This window comes from Phyllostomus hastatus, unplaced genomic scaffold (genome assembly GCF_019186645.2).
Source record: "Phyllostomus hastatus isolate PE091 unplaced genomic scaffold, TTU_PhHast_1.1 phas_scaffold_11, whole genome shotgun sequence".
In the NCBI taxonomy this organism is placed as follows: domain Eukaryota; kingdom Metazoa; phylum Chordata; class Mammalia; order Chiroptera; family Phyllostomidae; genus Phyllostomus; species Phyllostomus hastatus.
Window position 1 is genome coordinate 4,753,528 of NW_025334005.1, and position 21,559 is coordinate 4,775,086.

General features: G+C 45.4%; 2 protein-coding genes, 1 non-coding gene and 1 pseudogene across 4 annotated transcripts in view; 2 read left to right on the forward strand and 2 right to left on the reverse strand.

Annotated features, from left to right (window-relative positions):
• Nucleotides 1-13,902, reverse strand: part of RTN3 (reticulon 3) — a 46,648-nt gene extending 32,746 nt beyond the window's left edge. The window contains exon 1 of one of the 2 annotated variants that reach the window (XM_045854726.1): nt 13,583-13,902. In XM_045854726.1, coding sequence (XP_045710682.1) covers nt 13,583-13,724 — 142 coding nt within the window. In that variant the 5' untranslated portion in view covers nt 13,725-13,902. The remainder of the gene's footprint in view (nt 1-13,582) is intronic. The other variant, XM_045854725.1, reaches the window with a different exon arrangement.
• Nucleotides 4,193-4,325, reverse strand: LOC123829627. The gene has a single exon (XR_006787630.1). It is a non-coding gene; the product is annotated as a small nucleolar RNA SNORA66 (small nucleolar RNA).
• A 3,287-nt stretch (nt 13,903-17,189) lies between the features above and the next one.
• Nucleotides 17,190-17,500, forward strand: LOC123829596 (annotated as a pseudogene).
• A 3,108-nt stretch (nt 17,501-20,608) lies between these two features.
• ATL3 (atlastin GTPase 3) overlaps nt 20,609-21,559 on the forward strand; it is a 33,276-nt gene continuing 32,325 nt past the window's right edge. Inside the window, exon 1 of the mRNA XM_045855056.1 lies at nt 20,609-20,894. Coding sequence (XP_045711012.1) covers nt 20,849-20,894 — 46 coding nt within the window. The 5' untranslated portion in view covers nt 20,609-20,848. The remainder of the gene's footprint in view (nt 20,895-21,559) is intronic.

The window sequence follows — 21,559 nt, forward strand, 5'->3', positions numbered from 1 at the left end:
AGATTGCTTTAAAGAAATGGGCCACAGCTCTACTGGCAAGTACTAATTTAAGAAAACTATTTAGTGAACAAATACGGAGCATATTAGCTCCAAGGCAGAATTTAGTGGACAACAGGCAGTAATTCAGTAACTCAAGACCAGAATTTAGAAAAGAAATGTTTTAAACTATCTTAAAATGTAATATTACATTTCCTCCTACAAATGAAAAACTGTTCTTTCCTTTTTTAAGCAAGCATTTCTATCTATTTCTTTAATGTCTCCAGATGGGTTTGTTCCTATATGCATTTCACCTTCAACATCATTATCTGTGAACTGCTGAGTTTAAATCAGAATAAACTCGAAAAGCCAAGTGCTGAGCCCAATGCCAAAAAAAAGATCCTATGAACATGCCTTTTCGCCTCCACCTAACACCTCCTCCTGATGGAAAATTTCAACACACACATTTTTATGCATAGCATCTGTTCTGATACAGAACACAGATAACCAGTTAATAATTTGCAATGATACTGCATGACGTCTTCTAACTTACAAAACCCCAATGTACTCATACTCCACATTTATGCTACACGGAACTAAACCCAAGGAGAGTGACCTTAATTCTCAAATGCTATTAATCAGACCAAACATCATCTTCCAGTAGCCAGGCCCAGCAACAGTCACTGGGGTAAAACACAGGAGAGACGGCAAACCCGGTGGTAAAGGGGAACAAGGACGGGGAAGGTACTCTGGAGAGAAGGAACCGCCAGCCAGATTCCAAATGGCTTTAAAAGCCATATAATGAAATCTGCATTACAGCCCATGTGAAATGAGGAATCACTGAAAGTTTTAAGGGAGCTACAACAGGACATGTATTTTAAAAAGAACTCGGGAAGCAGTGTAGAGCGCAGACCTAATTGAAAAGCTACTGCATAACCCTGGCAAGACACGAGGGCGTGAGGTAAGGCGGCGTGGATGGGGGTGAGGGGACAGATCTGATGAGACAGAACACAGAACCTGGAGTCGTCTGGATGCTGGAGACTGGGTAAGTTAAAGTCAAAGGACTGAACGGTGAAATGAAGTGCCACTGACTGGGGCACAGAACAAAGAAGGAATTCCTCCGATTAGCTTTCACTGAAAAACAAGTTGTCTAAGGCACTTCTAAGTGGAAACTGTGCCACTATGACAGGCTGGGGAGAGTGGAAAGGGCTAGAGATTAATTCCTGCGAGTTAACATTTAGCATAAATTGATACCACTGGAGTGAATGAACGTGTCCAGGGAGAACAGGAGGTTTTACAATGGAATCTTGAGATATACCGGTATTTCAAGAGGCACAAGAAAGAAGAACCGGTCAATTCAGGGGAAAATGGTATAACTTGGAGAGAGAACACTTTAGAGAATGATTAACAGAGTCAAAAGCTGCCTTGGCTGGTGTGGTTCAGTGGACTGAGTGCCAGCCTGCAAACTCAAGGGTCGCAGGATCAGTTCCCAGCCAGGACACACGCCTGGGTTCTGGGCCAGGTCCCCAGTAGGTGGGCGTGCGAGATGCAGCCCCACATTGATGTTTCTCTCCCTCTCTGTCTCTTTTCCTTCCCCTCTCTCTAAAATTAAATAAATAAAATCTTAAAAAAAAAAAAAGGTAAAAAACCAATGGTCAAGACTTTGAAATGGGTCCATGACATTAAGTCAGCCAGTGATTTAGCACCGACAACTCTGCAGTTAGGGTGGTGGAGGGGGTCGGGCCAGACACTGAAGACTGAGGTGTGAATAAAATCGATAAAAGCCCGACAGCAGGATGGGTGGCAAAGGAAGGGACTAATACAGCGCAGCGGTTAGCGGGAGAGGCAGAGTGGAAGGGAAGATTTTTAGGAATGAAAATGTCTTAAACATATCTTTAAAAAGATTTTATTTATTTATTTATTTATTTATTTATTTATTTATTTATTTTTAGAGAGAGGGGAGGAAGGGAAGAAAGAGAGGGAGAGACACATCAGTGTGTGACTGCCTTTCACGTGCCCCCCACTGGGGACCTGGCCCGCAACCCAGGCGTGTGCCCTGACTGGGAACGGAACCTGCGACCCTTTGGTTTGCACTCAATTCAGAGCCACACCAGCCAGGGCTATTACTATTTTTTTTAATTTTACTTTTTTGGCTTTAATGGAAGCAAACTCACTAGTATTTTTTTTTCCATTCTCTTTTTATTTTCACCCATTGCTCCTGGTGGCCACTTTTAAAATTTCTACTGAATTTATTGGGGTGATGTTGGTTAATAAAATTCTATAGGTTTCAGCAGGCTATATATTTTAGACAGAGATGCAAGACACTTTCAGGAACAACTCTGTAGAATGACTTGTACATCTGAGCCTAAAGCTTTTTTGTGTCTGTTAGTTTCTACAGAGTATTGAAGCATCTTCCAAGACATAAGGAAAAGTGTTTAAAACTTTACCTAAAATTAACATGAATAATTAGAAATTCAACAGCTCTTTTAGACATATTAATATTCTAATATTTAAACAAATTATTTTTACCATTTACAGTTTCCCTTTCTGCTTTATAGCTGGACCATAACAACGGGCAGTCTCTCCAGTCTTTCTCAGGATCGCAACTCTTGGGGACAACAACTCACGTCATCTCAGAAGCTGCTACACTGAGCCAGTTAGTGCCTCCTCCTCCAACAGATCTCCAGGGATAGGCAGACTGATTCCCCCCTAAACTTTATGCCATCTCTTACCTTTCTGCGCTAACTAGGACCTCCATCGAATTAGTAAACAGAAGTAGTGAAAGTAGACCTCTCTTTGCCTCTCCCAACATTTTATCTATTTCATGATTAAGGCTTTCTTTCTTTCTAAAAAACTTTTAGATTTACAGAAAAGGCCCAAAGAAAGTACAATCTTGCTTTATGTCCAGCACCCAGTTTCTCCCAGTGTTTCTTAGTATGATGGTACATTTGTCACAACTAATACGGATACATCATTAATAACTAAGCCCCATACTTCACTCAGATTTCATTGTTTTTTCCCTAGTGCCCTTGTCTGTTCCTGAGTCCCATCCAGGATACCAGTGAACTTTTTTTTTTATCCTCACCTGAGGACATTTTTTTCGTTGCTCTCAAGAGAGAGAAACATGATGTGAGAGAGAAGCATCCATTGGCCGCCTCCTGTATGCGCACGACCGTGGATCGCCTGGTGCCAGGACCGAGCCCACAACTCAGGTACTGCCCGGACTGAGGATCCCACCCACAACCCTTCCGTCACAGGACACACTCCAACCGACTGAGCCACACCGGCCAGGGCCCATATCCCATTTTGCAGTCTTGTTTCCTTAGCCTTCTTTGGGCTATGACAGATTTCTTGTGTTTTTGACGATCTTGGCAGTTTTAAGAAATACTTTTAAAGATATTTCACAGAATGTTCCTCAATTTGTGTTTGTCTTAAGGTTCTCTCATAGTTAGACCGGTGATGGTTGCGGGGGAGGAACACTACTTAGGTGAAGGGCCATTCTTGTCGTATCACATCCAAGTACATGCCATCGCCCGACCCCTGCAGCTCAGCTGGCTGGGCACTGTCCGGCGCTGTTGGATTACCCACAGGGCCCATGCCTGGGGTGCGGGTAGGTCCTGGCCAGGGCACGTATAGAAGAAAGCAGCCAACCCACGTTTCTCTCTCACATGGACGTTTCTCTCCCTCTTTTTCTCCCTCCCTTCCCTTCTGTCTTAAAAATAAATAAATACATTCATAAATAAAGTACATGCTAGTGATATGACTCATCACTGATGATGTTAACCTTGATCCCCTGGCTGAGAAATTCTGCCACGTTTCTCCATGGTGCCACTGCTTCCTGCCTTTCCATACTGTACTCATTGGAAGCAAGTCACTAAGCACTTCCCCACACTACATAAACTGGCAGGTTACTACTTATTTATTTACTTCTAACATAACTATTATAAAAAGAGACCAGTTATGGCCTTAGTTGGGTAGCTTGGTTGGTTAGAGCATTCTTCAGATACACCAAGGTTGCAGGTTCAATCCCTAGTCAGGGCCCATATATGAATCAACGAATGAATGGGTAAATAAGTGGAATAACAAGTTAATACTTCTCTGGCAAATCAATCAACCAATCAATCCATCTTAAAAACAGATCGATTGCAATAATGTTTTGGTCCTCTGGAACCAATAAACTAGATAAAATCTAGTATCTAGTTTTGTTTTTTTTTTACACTGTCCTAGGATAGAATGGACCACCTCAGTAGCTTCTGAGGCCAATACATTTCTATCACCACAATTACTTTAGCAAACCTGGTTCCCTTCACTTCTGCAACATCATGCAGAGTTAGTGATCGAGTTTGCATTAGTATCTAGTTTTTAAAAATTCAATTTATTTGGAAATAAACTTCAGCTGGAAATAAACGCCAAGCTGACCTAAGCTGACCCTAGGGTTAGGACCATCTTACACAAGGCGCAGAGTATTACGGCGGGCACACAGCACTCACAGAAGGCCCAGAGTACGGGGGCCCGAACATCACAGAGGCTTAACGGATGTCCGCTGAAACCAAACTGCGGGAGATTTTTAGTTAGCAGTTCCCTTTAGTGCAAACCAAAACAGTGCTCATTATGAAGATGCTCACTCGTCTGCTGCAGCACTAGTTGGAGAGCTGTCTTTTGTACGTTTACAGAGTAAATGTATGTGCAGTCTAAGAGGAAGAACAAGCAGAATTCTTGTTGCAAAAGAAACAAAATGAGAAAGTCTAACAGAAACAAAATGGAATGTGTACATAGGACATTGCTTATAAATATTTTAATAACCCCACTTTCAGAGAGCACTATGGTTACTTTTAGAAATGTCTTACCCATTTCCAAAAATTGTACAAAATCTCAGATTTTGTTAGGTGTAAGATGGAAATTAATGGCATTATCATTTAGTCCCCGCATACCCCGCTCCCCTCAGCAGTCACCACACTGGTGCCCATGTCCATGAGTCCTTTTCCTTTTTACTCCACCCCTCCACCCCTCACCCCTCCAGCCCTGCTGTCACCCTGCTCTCCATCTGTGAGTCTGGCCCCATTTTCCTTGTCAATTCGGTTTGTTCATTAGATTCCACATGTGAGTGAAATCATACGGTATTAGTCTTTCTCTGAGTGGCTTATTTCACTTAGCATAATGTTCTTCAGGTCCCTCCACACTGTCGCAAAGGGTAAAATTTTCTTTTTTGTGGTTGAGTAGTATTCCACTGTGTAAATGCCCCATAGCTGTTTTATCCACTCATCCTTGTGTTCCAAATTATTGATTTGATTCTCAGCTTCATCCATGACATTACTGACTCCCTGTAAAATTTCCTTTATTTCACTTAGTTTAACCTTTCTTTCTGCCTGGGTCTTTTTTATGCTGTTGAAGTGCCCAGTGAGTTCCTTGAGCATCTTAATAACCAGTGTTTTGAACTCTGATTGCTTCTCTCCATTGTGGGGTTTGTTTGTTTTTTTTTGAGTTTTGTTCTATTCTTTCATTTGAACCATTTTTTTTTGTCTCCTCATTTTGGCGGCCTCCCTGTGTTTGTTTCTACATATCAGGTAGAGCTGCTTTGGCTCTGTCTTAGCAGCATGGTCTAATGTGGAAAAGTGCACCTGTAAGTTGGACAGGGCAGAGCCTTAGGCAATAGCGCCTGGGTGCTGCAACCCCTGTGAGCCAGGTTGATGGAGCCTCAGATATGGCGCTCACGCTCTGTGGCTGTGTGTGGGGGAGAGCTCAGAGAAAGGACAATGGCCGCTGCTCGGCCACTGGAGTTTTGTCTGGGAGGAGGCTGCTCCCAGTACTTGTCCTGATGCCAGACACTTCAGTGTCTCCCCGTATGCCAATAGTGCCCTTCAAGCTGCTGCCCGGGTACTGGAGCCCAGAGGGAGTGAGCCTGCATAAATCCTGAGTCTACTGCTGACCCTTTGAGAGGAGACGCCTGAGAATCCTGCGGTTTCTTCTGCTGCTCCAACACCCACTGGTTGTTACAGCCAGAAGTTATGGGGGCTTATCTTCCTGGCACTGGAACCCTGGGTTGGGTGATCTGGTGTGGGGCTGGGATCCCTCACTTCCAATTTTTATCCACCACACGTAGGCATGGGACTCCTGTTCCAGGTCTTTGCCCCTCCTACCCATCTGAATGAGTGTGACTTCTTTAATTCCTTGGTTGCTGGAATTCCATACAGCTCAATTTTCTGACAGTTCTTGGTGACAGTTGTTTTGTAGTTCGGTTGTGATTTTTGCTGTGGTTGTGCAAGGAGGCCAGCTGTGTCTACTTCCACCTCCATCTTGACTGGAAGTACCTGGAAGTGAGTCTTTCTAATGGACCAAAATTTGGCATTCAAGTGGTTATGAAAAGGTACTTTACTGGGGTAATGCCGTTACTGGAAAATAGGTTATTTAAGAGTTCACAAGTAATGATAATAGTGAAAGAAGCCAAACTTAAACATAAGTTATACTTATTATAGACATAGTTTTAAGGACTTACATAACAACTCTCTTCTCAGCACCTAAATGGAGATACCAGTTTCCACAGGGGTAAGTTTTTGTAAAGCTTATAATACAACTGCTCTGGACCTGAGGTGTCTGAATGACAGGAGTTTATAGTAGTTCATGAACCTGTGAAAGTTTATGCAATCCCAGAAAGTTTCTGTGTCCATTCATTTATTCCATAAACATTTACTGAACACCTATTATGAAACAAGGACTAGTTTTAGTTGCAGAACAAAAATGGTAAGGTTCCTGCTCTCATTCAAAAATATCCAAGGGCCTGCTTTGTGCCAGGTTCTGTTCAGGCATTAGGGATACAACAGTGAGGAAAACAGCAATAATCTCCACTCTGATGGGACTTATATTCTGGTATAGAAGACAATAGTAAGTGAAATATAGGAAGATAGATTATGACAAGTGGTTAAGAAAAATAATGCAAGAGAGGGCTATAAGGAGTTTTTTTCCCCTTATACAACTTAAATAAGCTGGCCAGGCAAAGAGCTAAAGAAGATGCGGGAGAAGAGCCTTCTAGGCAACAGCAAGTCAGTCTCGGGGCGAGGGGTATTCTTGGTGTGAAGAACAGCAAGGAGGTCAGCGTGACTGAAGCTGGGTGACCAAGGAGGTGGCTGGGGCCAGACACCGCGGGGTTTCATTTGCCCTCTAAGCACTCTGGCACGCACTCCGTGATGGACAGCCGCTGGAGCACGTGCCCGGGAGCTACATGATCCTACTGAAATTTTTCGCAGATTTGCACCAGCTGCTGTGCAGAGAACAGACTGGAGGGAGGCAAGGGAGGAAGTGCAGAGGTGTGAGGAGGCAAGTGCAATCTTCAGAGGAGCTGCAACAGCCTGGCTGTCTAGGTGGCAGCAACGGAGGTGAGAAAATTGGTCAGACACTGGATATACTTTGAAGGTAGAATCAGTAGGATTTGCTGCTAGTTGTATGGAGGAAAGAAAGTTCAGGATGACTCCAAACTTTTTGATTTGGATGGAATGGCCTTTTATGGAGATGGAAAAGACCGTGAGAGCAAGAGATTTATAAGAAAGATCAGACACAGTAAGGTTCAGTTCAGACACAGTAAGCTTGAGATGGCTATTAAGATGTGGAGGCCTAAGATGAAGATCTAGAAGTCATCAACGGTACTTCAAACCATGAGACGGATGTCATGAGACCAATGAAAACAGACAGAGAAAAGTTCTGAGAAGTGAGTACTGGAGCACTGAGTGAAGATAAAAAATTAGCAATATAAAATCCCAATAACAGAAAATCTATAGACTCAGAAAGTAGATTAGTGTTTGTGCCCAGGGATGGAGAGTGACAGGTACAGGGCTTTTTGGGGGGTGATAACGTTTTCTGGAATTAGATAGTGATGATGGCTGCACAACCTTGCACAGATACTAAAAACCACTTTTAAATGGTGCTTTTTATGTTATCTGAATTACGACTCGATGACAAAGGTGTGTCAAAGAGGAGGGACTGATCAGTGTTACCAAAAGCCGCTGAAAGAGCATTTAAGATGAGAACTGAGAAATGACCACTGGGTTTAGCAACAAGGAGAACAACTGGGGAACCTGACAAGAGGAGTTTCTGCAGAGCAGTGGAGCAAAAAGCCGCCTGGCTTACAAACCATGGAACCGGAAATTAACTCAAAGTTAAAACTGGTAACTTAAGGGGTGCTCGAACCATTTCAATCACATTTCAAACCTTATAGAGAGACAGTGTGTCTAACTAAAAGACAACTGAGCCAGGCCCTCAACCCCTTAGGTCCATCCTACCCTCAGCATCACAGCCACAGAACTCTGGGTGGGTCGCTCAGTCTCTGCACCTGATTGCCTGTCTGTAAATGAGGTCTGTATCGCTACCTGGCTACCTCACAGATAAGGACAATGCATGACTTTCTGCTACTGAGTATTGCCTTTGGAGGGATGATATGATCTGTGTTTTATTTACCTTCCTCTCTCCCACAGCACCTAACAAAGAGATTTAATGTATGCTTGAATATTTGTTAAATTAAGTTAATGTATGGGCACAACTTAAACCATAAGCAATGCACAAATCTAAAGCTATAAAAGTTAAATATTTCTACTTTCTGTGTAAAATAAAGACAATGCTCACTGTTGAAATGCTTTCAAGTAACAGGACAAGAAAAGCTCTGTATTAGTTTACCCTTCAATATGCCCTCAAGAGCAAGCTGCCTATGAGAAACATGTCAAAAAGCTCACATGTCCTCTGTTGCTTAGGTTATGATAACGTGCTTACAGGGAGAAAAAAAGAATGAGTTAATTTTTACAGGGAGAAAACAGATTAAGAATATTTCTTTGGGTCCTGGCTGATGTGGTTCAGTAGACTGAGCACTGGCCTGTGAACTGAAAGGTCATTGGTTCAACTCCCAGCCAGGGCACATGCCTGGGTTGCAGGCCAGGTCCCCAGTTGGGGGCATCTGACAGACAACAGATTGATGTTTCTCTCCCTCTCTTTTTCCTTCTCTTCCCCTCTCTCTAAAAATAAATACATTAAAAAAAAATTTTAAGGGTATTTCTTTGAAATTTACAAAGGCCACCAGAGTGGGTTACCTGCTGACAAGCTCCCCTCCCAATAATGTAAAATACAAATGCAAATCCCACACAGTATTTAAAGGGATTCTCTCTGAAACTGCAGTAACACAGAATAACATGTCTCACATAAGTCACAGATGTGTAGTAAAAGACTCCAATGATGCAATCACAAGCAATACTGATGATGGCTAAGCTTATTTAGCATACACACTTTCTAAAACATCTATAACATACCCAATGATTAAAATAATTCTAGAATAGCTATTATCTACAAACAGAAGAACAGGTAAATCTGTTTCCTGGGCAACTTCTGAATGAGTTAATTATCTAAACGTAACATCAACTTGGCAATTTTTATTTAAAAAGTTACACTATGAAATTTATATATTGGTCACAAGTCTGTACAGTTTAGGTAATTATAAATTCATCATTAACAATAAACTGTAAGCTACGTTTGCTCACAAAATGTAAGCTAAATACACATGACGAATATGCAAAGTCAGTCAACCCTAGGACAACGGGCTGTCTGAAGAGAAGTACCTTTGTGCAGAACACACCACCCCTGGGGCTCACACGGAACTGGAAACCTCACCTTCCCTTTTCCCTTCAATGACATGCCACCAGGTCCTCCACTACCGAACTTAAATTACAAGTGCTTGAAACACACGGGATTAAACAGGAAGAATATATAATTTCCTCACCAAAAAATACAATAAAAGCAATTATATTAGTTTTCTTTTGTTCTTAGACCATCTCTAAAATAATGAAAAATAAAAACACGGATGCTCTTATCACAACTTAAACAGTCCCCTAGAGATTTCAATTTCTGGTTAATGTATGCCTGTCAAATATACATAGACCAGTTTGTCTGGTCAAAGTGGTTAAATTATGTGTGAATTCGACCCTAAGAGAAAGCAGCATTATAAGAAACCCTTTATTCCTGGGGAATAAAAATCATCCAAAGCAACAGGCATTTATAAACTACGTTGACGTAACCATTTCTGCTGTCTCCTGTGCTCTTGCCTTCAGTGATGCGAGTTGCACAACGTATCCTCACTACACTTACTATGGTCGGAATGCTGCAGATGACATTTAAGCATACAAATGTCATGCCAAGACTTTCCCTGCCCTCAACCACCACTTCTTTAACAGACCAGCTGGGTGAAAGAGGCAGCAGCTTTAAGACGTGAAAGGTCAAAAGCTGAAACAACGAACTCAAGAAAGAAAAAAGGTATTAAGATCTTCCTTTATTACAAAGATGGTTAGGATTTCTCACTTGTAATTTATTTTGTACCTATGTGCAGAAGTTTATAATCTGCAAACAGATGCACCAAATATTAGGTACTGTAATTCAATAAAGACTAGGATTTGAGGGTGCAAGGTGCATTTGGCTAGGTCCCACTGCTGAGGCTCAGAGTGCGCACTAGGTCGTACGATTAGTAAGAGTCAGAACTCGAATCTAAATGTGCCCGCAGCTCAAGCCTGTGTTTACCACCCTGTTCCAGTGCCCCTGGTGATCTGACATGGGTATGTACACATGAGGTCAGTGCGGAACAGGTGGTCAGATTCCTTCTTAGTTAAGACTAAAAATACAAATTACATACGTTTGATTTTGTTAGAACAAAGGGTGAAAGTATGCCATAAAAAGAATACAGAACAATGCCCTGGCTGGTGTGGCTCAGTTGGTTGGAGCATCACCCAGTACATCAAAAGGTTGCGGGTTTGATTCCTGGTCAGGGTACACACCTAGGAGGCAGGTTCAGTTCTGGTCCGGGCAGGAATGAGAGGCAATCAATCAATGTTTCTCTCTCACATCATGTTTCTCTCCCTCTCTTCCTCCCTCCCTTCCCCTCTGTAAAATCAATAAACATGTCCTTGGGTGAGGATTAAAAATAAAGTATACATAACAACTAAACTTCATGAGTGATGAAAGAACTATTTAAAACATAAACCTAAAAAAAATTGTCCAAGTTGCTTTTGCTTTGAGCTAATTTCCAAGAACAGATACAAGAAATGCAACTTTGTAGCAACGATACAGAAGTCTCCAGCAAGTTACACAGAGTAAACTACAACACGTTTAAAATTTAGACAACAGCCATGTATCTATACCTGAGGGTCTGATAAAGGCAACTTGCACCCCAAAAAGAACAAACACTAAACATTTCCGTCTCTTTTACCTTAACCTCAAATTTCTGCCTGGAGTCTTCAGTTTCCTTTAGAGACAGAAATCTGGGAAGCCAACCCTGGCCCCTGCCCGCCTTCTCCAAGCACGCCAGCTGCACTGCTATCTGAGGCACTGGGCCAAAGAGTACTGTCACGCATTCGCTCTACCTTTGGTAGAAATGATTTTTAAAAAAGACTTTATTTATTTATTTTTAGAGAGAGGGGAAGGCAGGGAGAAAGAAAGGGAGAGAAACATCAATGTGTGGTTGCCTCTTGAGCGCTCCCCACTGGGGACCTGGCCTGCAACCCAGGTATGAGCTGCCCCGAATATTTCTAAAATTGTTACCCGCTTGGAGAAACAGGTGAAGCTGAAGGCTGACCTCAACGCACGGAGAGATTTTTAAACAAGCCAGGGGGGTTTTCTTAGCATCCATTTGAAATGCGTTAAATTTTGGAATAACAAAGCCCATCTTATTTTCCTGGTGCAGAAGAAACCTGTGACGTTTCCTTTGAGGGACTGAGAAAACATTTTTCAAGGGATAAAAGCTTCTGCAGCGAAATGACGACTCTGCATGACAATGACTTAAGCTAAATTGAAGTAATAAACCGACAAATGAGGATCTTACATTGGGCCCACCAAAATGTACTAATAATTTTTACGCAACATTAATACATACTTTCAGTGGATAAGAGTTTAAGGCAGGGAATCTATCTAGTTTATTTTTCTGGTGGATGAGAAATTTTAAATCGAGAAAAATCCAAAGATATGCACAAAAGGGCCAACAACTGAACAGTAAGCAATGACAAGTGATTAAAGCCAAAACACCAAGGTGCCGAGCTATAAGGAAGCTGCTGTTCACCTGGACCTTTGCCCAGAGCACAAAAATTGGAAGGAGAAACACTGGTGGTTTAAAGAGAACAAGGGTTCTAAATTTGCTGCCTCATGCCTTTATCTGGACAGGTAATCTTGACCTTGCAGAAGCTTCCTCTGCTTCTGTTTCTACCGAAATGGCCATAACCACATTGGAAAATCCATCTGGGTAAGAACCAAAGTTCTTACGTGGGAATCCACCGTTCAAAAACCACGCAGAGAATATATTTAAAGCTAAGATCAGAAATTTTAAGTTCCTCATAATAATCAACCCAAGATTCTGGCAAAGGAGACAACGAAACATTTAAAAAAATCTCTCAAAATCTTTTAAGGTAACTGAACAGACAGCGACATTATCTATACTCTCCCAAGATTATGGCCCTTCCTTTGACAAAAAATCAACCCCCCCCCCGCTTTTTTTCTTCGGAGACTGAGTTCCTTTAAAAACCACCACCTGCTCAGGGTGCTTTTTTTTTTTTTTCTCTCTCCTCGAGAAGGCATCTGCACTGCAGATCTCGGCCCGGGGGAGCTTGCCAGCCAGCTCCCACCAACAGGCAGACACTTATACAATGGAAACTAAAAGCGGCCTGCAGTTTCCCTCCTCGTCTTTCACAGAGAGGGAAGAAGGGGGTTCCCCCAGCCCCTGCTTTGTCTGAATATCTCCCCCTGCCCGCTATCTGCGGTAAACACCTCCTTTTGTTATACTGCGATCAATAGCAGCCCCTCACAGAGAGCATGAAATCAAAATATGGTGATGGCTGGGCCTGACTCTTGTTTATTATCTTCTAGAATATATGCGACTGATTGCCCGTCCCCACCCCCACGCCGCGCCAGGGAAGAGCAGGCTGTGTTGCAGATGCAGCCACGGATCCATCTTGGACCATCAGCAGCTCCCCCCCCCCCCCCAAATCTTCCCTGAGCTATTCTCATCACGCCTCCTTCCACCTCGCAGCCTCAGGAAAACTGGGCATTTCGGGAGTCGAGCTACAGAGAACTAAAGGCAGATAAAAAACGGTATAGAGAACGGCTGCAATGTTTCCAGTAAACGTTTTCGTCCTCCCCACCGACAACCCCCCCAAATTTTTGGACGATTACCACGAATGTCTGATTATGTCAACACCTGTGCGCAAACCTGCAATGCAACCCTTTCGCCACCATCCCCTTAAAATCGTAACTAATCATTTCCCCTACGACCAACCTGCCCAATCCTCTCAATCTCTCTAATCCTCCTCCTAAGTCACCCCGGTTCGGTGGACGGCTCCCCCGATCTGGTGGCGTTTTTCCCCAACTGGTCCTAGCGTTAACGCCCACTCTCTAGACTATCTCCCCGCCCCTAACCTGTTTTCTTCACACCCCGTTATTTCCACACCGCCTGAACGACCTTATGCTCCCCTCCCCCTTTAGCCCGTTGCCAGACGTCCGTCCCCGGGGCCGCAGCCTCCAGGAGGGAGGGTGATCGGCCGTCCCCTCGCCCCCCACCCCTCGCCCCTACTAGAGGGCGGGCTCCCCCGGCGCGCCTCACCCGCACAGGAGGAGCCGCAGCTCTTCGCCCCCTGGGCGGGGCAGGATCCTGGGCTCCCGCCGCCGCCGGGCGCGGAGGGCTCGGCTCCGGAGGACGAAGAGGAGACGGACGGGGACTGAGTGGCCGCCGACAGCTCCGCCATGGCTGCGCAAGGGCGAAAGAGGGGTGAAGAGAGATGTGGGGCGGGAGAGAGGGAGGGGAAAGAAAGTAATAGGACAGGGGTCTCTTCGAAATCGCTTCGCTCCTCCTGTTCCGAGGACAGACTCCGACAGACTGACTGACTGACTCAGCCGAGGACAGCGAGAGGGCGGGAGCGCGAGCGCGCAGGCGCACAAAAGGCCCTGGTGGGGGGGCGGCGGGGGCGGGCGGCGGCCGCGTGCAAGCGACCGGCGACGCAGGACGCAGGCGCAGGAACGGTCCCTCAGTGTTTCCGCAGGGAAGGAGGGGCAAAACTGGCTTCCCGCCGCGCCCCTCCAGAAGCCGACGCAAGGGGCGTGACCAAACATCAAGCCCCGCCCACCACTGCAACCGAAGTGGGAGGGGGTCCTGCGAATTAGGGTTCCTTCATAATTATGAATGTTTTTAGGTTGGGTAGATTACGTGTTTTAACAATAGACGTTTCCTTTTGCTTCCAGTTAGGTGGAGAATATCGTTCCCATCAATTCCAGAGGGGCTGTCTTTGTTCGATGGGTTCCCACCTGTGACTCCAATGAAAAGTGAAAACCACAGTGTGGAGTAGGCCCACTCCACCAGGTACTTTATGAATTTTTCAGGATATGTCATAATATCTTACAACCATGAGGCAGAGATGGCACGGTCTCCCATTTGGTAGGTGGAAAAGGCTGCTGTGCAGACTGAAAAACTATTACTCATTCCAATCACATTGCATTGCAGCCGCAAAACCTGCTTCAAATTCGTATCTTGTTACTGCTCTTCCCAAAGAGGTGTCTGGTCCACTTTGGGTCTTAAGGTCGACGTTTCCTACGAATAGGTGATCAAGTAGAGAAGACCAGTTTCGAAGAATAAAAACATGAGCTACTGAAAAAAGGAGAGCCTAGAGATAGCATCCTGGCTATGCTTAAGGGTGATGGTAAATGAGGTACTAAAAATTGAGAGTAAGGCACAGAATTCATGACTGAATTTTATCATAGCCTAAAAGGGGTCCTTATCAGAAAATGTATTTGAAACCAGATATCTAGCTTTTTTTTTTTTGGCTTCTCTTCATTTGGTTTGCAACATTCAAAGCCTTCTCTCTACATTTGGTCAAAATATTTGAAATGGGCATAATTCTTTTACAAAGGGGAACACAGACTGGAAATAATAAAAATCAAGGCTGTAGGCTTTGTTATTGCCGAAGCCACAATCGATGACCCAAAGGGCAACTGCAGCATCAGCAGATCCTGTAAAGATGCTGCATCATGAAGGATGAGGTATTCAGCCAGGCAGCCACCGTAAGGAAAAACAATCTGACCAGTGGAAATCTCCTAGAACAGACAGTGGTCTACACCTGCCCTTGACAGTTTTTAAGGTCAGGTAAAGCCCACGCAGGACAAAAACTCTTGGCTATTGCAACACTCTGAAAAGAGGCACAGAAGGATATTGCCTGAAATAACTTTGTGGCAAATATCTTACTCTGGCACTTACAGCATCAGTTGGTAATGCAGCAATCTGTCCTTTAGATGGCAAGGGGAAATGCAAGCCGAATGGATGACTAAGCCCATTCTGATACATGCACAAATTTAAAAAAATTATGTCAGTAGATGCTGGATAAGGAAGTGAATGATGCTAGTCCTTAACCCTGACAGCAACTGCTGGGATCTGGAGACCCTGGCTGGAAAGGAAACCCATTTCTATGACATCTAGAAGGAGCTAAAAGTCAAGACACAGATGTGGTCTGGGTGGTCTTTTCAGGCCCTTCAGATTTTTATATGAGACCTTTGTGCTAGGTCCACATCTTGAAGCTACCTTTCCTTCCTGCTCTCTCTTGTTTTACCGGGAAACTTCCCAGTGAGCGAGACCGACTCTTGTTTGGGATGTTATTTGTAAATGTGATTTAGTCTCCAGATGTTTACTGATCACCTGCTGTGTGTGTGTGTGTGTGTGTGAGACACTCTCCTGGAAAATCTGGAGGTATTCGAAAAATGTTTATCCTGTCTTCAATGAGCTTACAAGCTAGTTGAGACTTAGGTCATATAATTCACATGATGTTAAAAAACACAAATTAAATAGCAACCAAAAACAATCCCAAACAACACAAACCTCTAGTGCTATAATTAGATGGCAAATGAATTGTATAAATTTATGAGGGTAGGGTATCACTGTGAAGTTATAGTGCCTTTAGAAGGTTTTATGAAGATGCCCAAAGATAGGAATTTGGAGTGGTAAAGAGGTCATCGAAGGCAGGGGAAGAATGGAGTGAAACAGATACACAGTAAGACCTTCTGAGCAGACCAATCGTAAAAATGCACCCCTTCCTCCCAGCCCAGACTATGGTGCACTGCAGTGCTGGTTTATCTAGCAGAAGGAGCCAGATTTGATCACTTTTTGCTCCTTCCCTCCACAGGCTGCCTTAGTGTATGAATACCTAGGCCATCTGTGGTGGCTGGAGGCTCAGAAATGTGTCTGTGTATAAGGTGTCTTGGGTGTGGTTAACCAAGGTTGGCTAGAACCAAGGGCTTCAACTGGGACAAAGGGAAGATAAAATGAGGAAGTGTGTTGGGGCCAGAGTTTGGAGAAGCAGAATTATAGGACCAAAGTATTGAGGCTTTGTCTTAAGGCTAATGAGGATTCAGTGGTAGTTTTCAGGCAGGGAAAGGCCCCTATGAGATTTGTAAAGCGCTCCCAGGAGTGTAGCCACTGCTCAGGGCTTCTACTGAGCAATTTTTTAAAAAGTATTTATTTATTTATTTTTAGAGAGAGTAAAGGAAGGAAAAAGAGAAGGAGAGAAACATCAATATGTAAGAGAAACCATGGATTGCTTCTTCTTGCGTGTCCCCAACCGGATACCTGGCCTGACCGGGAATCAAACTAGCAACCTTTTGGTTCACAGGCCAACACTCAATCTGCTGAGCCACACCCACCAAGCATATTGAGTCGTTTTTAATGCTGAGGCACTGGGCGGGGCCTGTTCTTCCTTGGTCCTGTCCTTATGGGATTGGTATTTACATAGCTAATTTCCCACCTCATTTTAGCTTTTAGGCCATCTCATTACCCCAGTGTGACTTTTACAAAATATTGTGTATTTTAATTAAACATTTTAAAATATAGCACTGGTTGGTGTGGCTCAGTGGATTGATTGTCGGCCTGTGAACCAAAAGGTCGAAGGTTCAATTCCCAGTCAGGGCACATGCCCGGGTTGTGGGCCAGGCCTCCCAGCTCGGGGCGGTTCGAGAGGCAACTGATTCATGTATCTGTCGCACATCAATGTTTCTCTCCCTCTCTTTCTCCCTCCTTTCCCCTCTCTAAATAGAAATAAGTAAAATCTAAAAAGATAAAAGAAACCTCAGCCATCCAGTGTGGGTCCAACCTCAGGCTGTTTGAACAGCCAAACCCCATCTGTCTGACATTCAGCTGGCCAATAGAGCCACAGAATTTCCATCCAGCACCCATGGCCCAGTTTGTCTGTAGCCTCACAGAGAAGGCCCCAGTGCTGGCGAATGCTGCTGTGACTGACTCAAAACCTTGATGGGCCACATTCTGGCACTGTGCCAGGCTTGAGCTGATTCCTCCGGCCCCTGCTGAGATCCCAACAGCTATTTAGAGCTTGAAAAAATAGTCAGTAGTGCTCAAACTGGTAGCTTCAAACAGCTTGCAGTTAAGAAAGCTCTGCTGAATGGTTTGGCGGCCACTGAGGTGTGGCTGTGGTTCTATGTCGGCGAGATCATAGGCAAGCGTGGCATCGTTGGCTATAATGTCTGAAGACCAATCTTGAAGTGGTCAAAATGATATTTGAATAAAAACAGATATTGCAAAATAGATATATGCATATTCACATCGTATATATGTTCATGCACACATATTTTTCAAAAGCATATACGGTGTACTATAAAGTTTCTTCTATGCTGACTCCTCTCACGCACCAGTCTCTCCCTCCATATACACATGGTAACAACTGTTTGGAGCTTTTTTGTGGTAAATGCAAGGGGCGTAAAGCAAATCTATGTCTTCATCTACCCGTTTTAATACAAACGATAGTGTGCTATACACATCATTAGTTAATCTTGCTTCTTTAAGAGTAAATTCTAGGGATCTCTCCTGGCATCTTTCTGAAATGTTAGACAGCTGTTCTGTTGGCTGAAATAACAGTAATGAAGCAGCGGAAAGGTCTTGAGCTTTTACTGTGTCACCATGTTGAGGGACTGACATTCAGCTTTGTAACACTCTGTGAGTTGGGGTTGACTATTTTCTTTTTATAAACTAGGACACCAAGTCATTACCTCATTTTTCACATGATGAAGTAAGAATTTGTATTTAGATAACATTTCGGGATGCCAGTAGTCCAGTCTGTCCCTTCTGAGTGCCCATACTATTGCTCAAACGTGGGTTTTGCAAGGGAGTGGTAGGAGAGAAGGCGGAACTGTGCTGGGACACAGTCACAGCGGGTGACTTACTTGGCTATTTACCCCACAAGACCGTGAGTGTCTGTGGGACAGGAATGTACTTTATGCATTGCTGCAGCATTACTGTCTAGCACTGTGCTTGGTACATCACAAATGCCCTATTTCTGAAAGCTTTGTAACCTGAGTCACAGCAGATATAATTGCAGAAAACAATTTTGCTATTTTTGTGCTTCATAATAATACCTGAGTATCCCAAATATGAAGAATGGCTTTGTTTGGCTTTCTCGGAATGAATGAGGATAACCAATTTTTGAGCACTAACCATGCATCAGTCGTAATTACCAAACATATCTCATTTAATTGACAACTCTGTGAGTAGTCAAAATCATTTGACAGATGATGAAATGAGTTGAAAAAAGTTAAGTATCTCACTCAAGCTTGGGCAGCTGCTGAGCATCAGGGTCAGAATTTAAAGCCACTGGCCTTAACCATCCAAACATGTCGACATGTCACCTACTTATGGAAAGCCACAAGCGAAGCTCAGCCTCTGGTCACACCATGACTCAATTCAGGGGGAGAGGGTGGAAGGCAGGCTATAATCAGTGTTACCATATTTACCATTTGGAGTGGCCACTGTTTTGATGGTCCTGGCAAGTTGAGAAGGAAACGGCAACAACAAAACATGTTCCTCGTTCAAGTCTGCCTATAATTTGTACCGTGTTATTTCAAATGCCCAAAACTTCCACAACGTATGGAAAAGGCTGATACTGGCTAACACTCTCCTTGATTAAGTTATATTGGGATGGGTGTCACATTAGTATTTGGTGGTCACTTCCGGACAGGATGGCTTTCCACGGGTATCTGATGGTGGTCCTTAAAATAGAATGGGGTATTTGTTCCAATGCAAAAGCGGATATTTAATATTTGAGGAACAAGAAAGTGCGTGAGCAGTGTTAGTTGTAACATATTCCTTCTTTATTCATCCATTTAAAAATATTTGAGCTTTTACTATCTAACTGGCACTGCTGAGGCACTGGGGGTGTAGTAGTAAACAAAAACAGACAATTCCTGTCTGTTTGGAACTTACATTCTAGGGGGAAGAGATGAACAAAAATAGAACAAGTCAGATAATCGGTCTTTTGGACAAGGCCAGGGAAAGGGAATAGAAAATGCTGGGGTGTGTCCAATTTTAAATCCTTACACTGTGTGTTACAATTCTGACTAGTCATTGGCCTTTAGTCCTTCTCTCTGAGTCTAACAAATAATGTCCTAGATTTGTGTCACGTCATGTAGGTCCTGTCTTCTGCACCTGGTGTGAAACTTGAGTAACCACTTGCCCTGATGTTCATGTCTCGTTCGTTGCTGCCCCAGCTGGTCTACATCAGGTCTAGATTCTTCAATCTAAGGCCTGAATGAGGGTATTCAAATAATCTTCAGAGTTTGGGGAGAATCAGAAGGGGCAGGGGAAAAATAACACAGGACTTCTTTAGGTAAGATTTCACTTCTGACCTAACCACTAGCTGTTAAAAATAGCTTAAGGGCTTGGCAGGGCCTGGAGGTAGGTGGAAGGAGGTTCTAGGTAGGGCATAATAGTTCAGGGAGAGGCAGAAGAAAGTGAATAATTTGTCAAATGAAGGAGGCAATGGTGATGCCAGAGGTGGTGGTGGTGGTGTATGATAGATGCTTCCCGCTCCACCAGATACTTACCCCTACCTCAATAAACCCAAAATAGCACCACTATCCAATGGTGGCAACTGACATTTTCTCAGTCACACGTGAAGTGTGAATAAAAGCAATTCCGGAAATTCTTGTATTGATCTACCATTCCGTTTAAGAATGGGCCTGCAAAAGCAGCTTCAAAAAAGCTTCTGCAAACCTGAGGCTAACCAATGATGGCTATGGCTTAGGGTGGACAAAGCCGGTGGTGGTGGTGGTGGTGGTGGGGCGGGGGGGGAGTTCGCTGGAAGTCCTTACGTTAGCTGTTAAGAGTGGTGAGAGTGCACCACCAGGTTTGGCCGGGGATGGAAATAAGGGGTGATGAAATCACAGCCTCCTCTCCTTGTGAAGTCAAACTCGCTAAGAAACCGGTGCCGCCCACCTGTGGACCTGGCCAGCGTTAAGCACCAAATCCGTCTCAAACGCGGCCGGTGGGGGTTCGACGGCTGTTCGAAGCCGATTATCCCGAGGTCTAGGTGCGGCGGCAGAGACTCGCTGTAGGGCTCCGGCCCAGTAAGGCTCCAGCCCGGTCGGCCCTCACCTCCCGGCAAGGCCTGCTGGGAATTGTAGTTCAGTTGTCGAAGAGCCGCGAGAAGCCCCATCCTTCTCTTCTGCTTCCTGCCCCCCGGGATGAGTCCGCAGAACAGGGGGAGCTGGAAGGGACCCAGAGCGCACGGGGCTCCCATTCCTAACGGACCGTCGTCCTCAGGGCGCAGTCCCAGGTAGACGGCGGCGCGCCTCGCGCTCCCGCGCACGCGCACTCACGTCGGCGGTGGCGGGATTCGGCCGCGTGCGCCTTCCCGCTCCGGCCTCGCGTCGGGCCTCGCCCAGCCGCCCTGCGCTCGCTCCCCCGCGGTTCCGCGCGCCCCTCCTCCCCAGTTTCTGCCACTGCCCAGGCCCCGCCCGTTTCTCGCCTCCAGGGCCTGGTTCGTTCCCGCCCAAGCCCTCCCCTGTCTGAGCCCCTGCTGCTTCTGCTGAAAGCTGAGGCTCCATGTTTTCTCCCCAGCGAGCGGTAGCGGCAGTCTCGGGAGGAGCAGGTGAGGCGCCTAATTCCCCCCGAGCTCGCTCTATGGCCAACCCCGCTGCCCTCCCTGCTAGAGCTTGGAGGAGGCCGCCCGTTCGCATCGCTGTCTCTCCTTGTCCCGGGGCTGGAACCGCACGCCCCACACTGGGGTCCCTCGGCCCGCGGATGCGGGGCTGGGGGCTGCTCGCAGGCCCGGGTCGATCGGCCGCGGGCGGCGCCCTGCTGGGCCCCCTGTTCGGAGCGGCCGCCTTCGGGGGTCGGGCTCTGCGCCCGGGAAAGGCCGCCAGTGCTCCTCTGGGCTGTTGCTGCGAGTCTGGCGCCCCCGCACTCTCTGGGGCGGCCCCGGGGGCCGGTGGTCACGGGGCGCCGTCCAGGGGCTCCTGCCGCGCTCGGGCAGAGCCCGGCGCTCCGGGGCTGCGGTCCTCTTTTTGCGTGGGCGCCTCGCACGCTTGGGGACCGCGACCCTTGGGCGGGTAGCTCTAGCCTGGTTAACGGGCGGAGGGAGCGGGAAGGCAGATGCTTTATCATTGTTCAGCCTTTTAGGAAGGGCTTGGAGGGCTGCGAGGCGTTTGAGAATTGGATACTTTTGTTTTTCATCCTAACGACCTTGAGACACGGACAAGAAGTGTTAAGAAAGTTGATTTCCAACGCACACTTTATCTCCGCAGAGGTGATGAA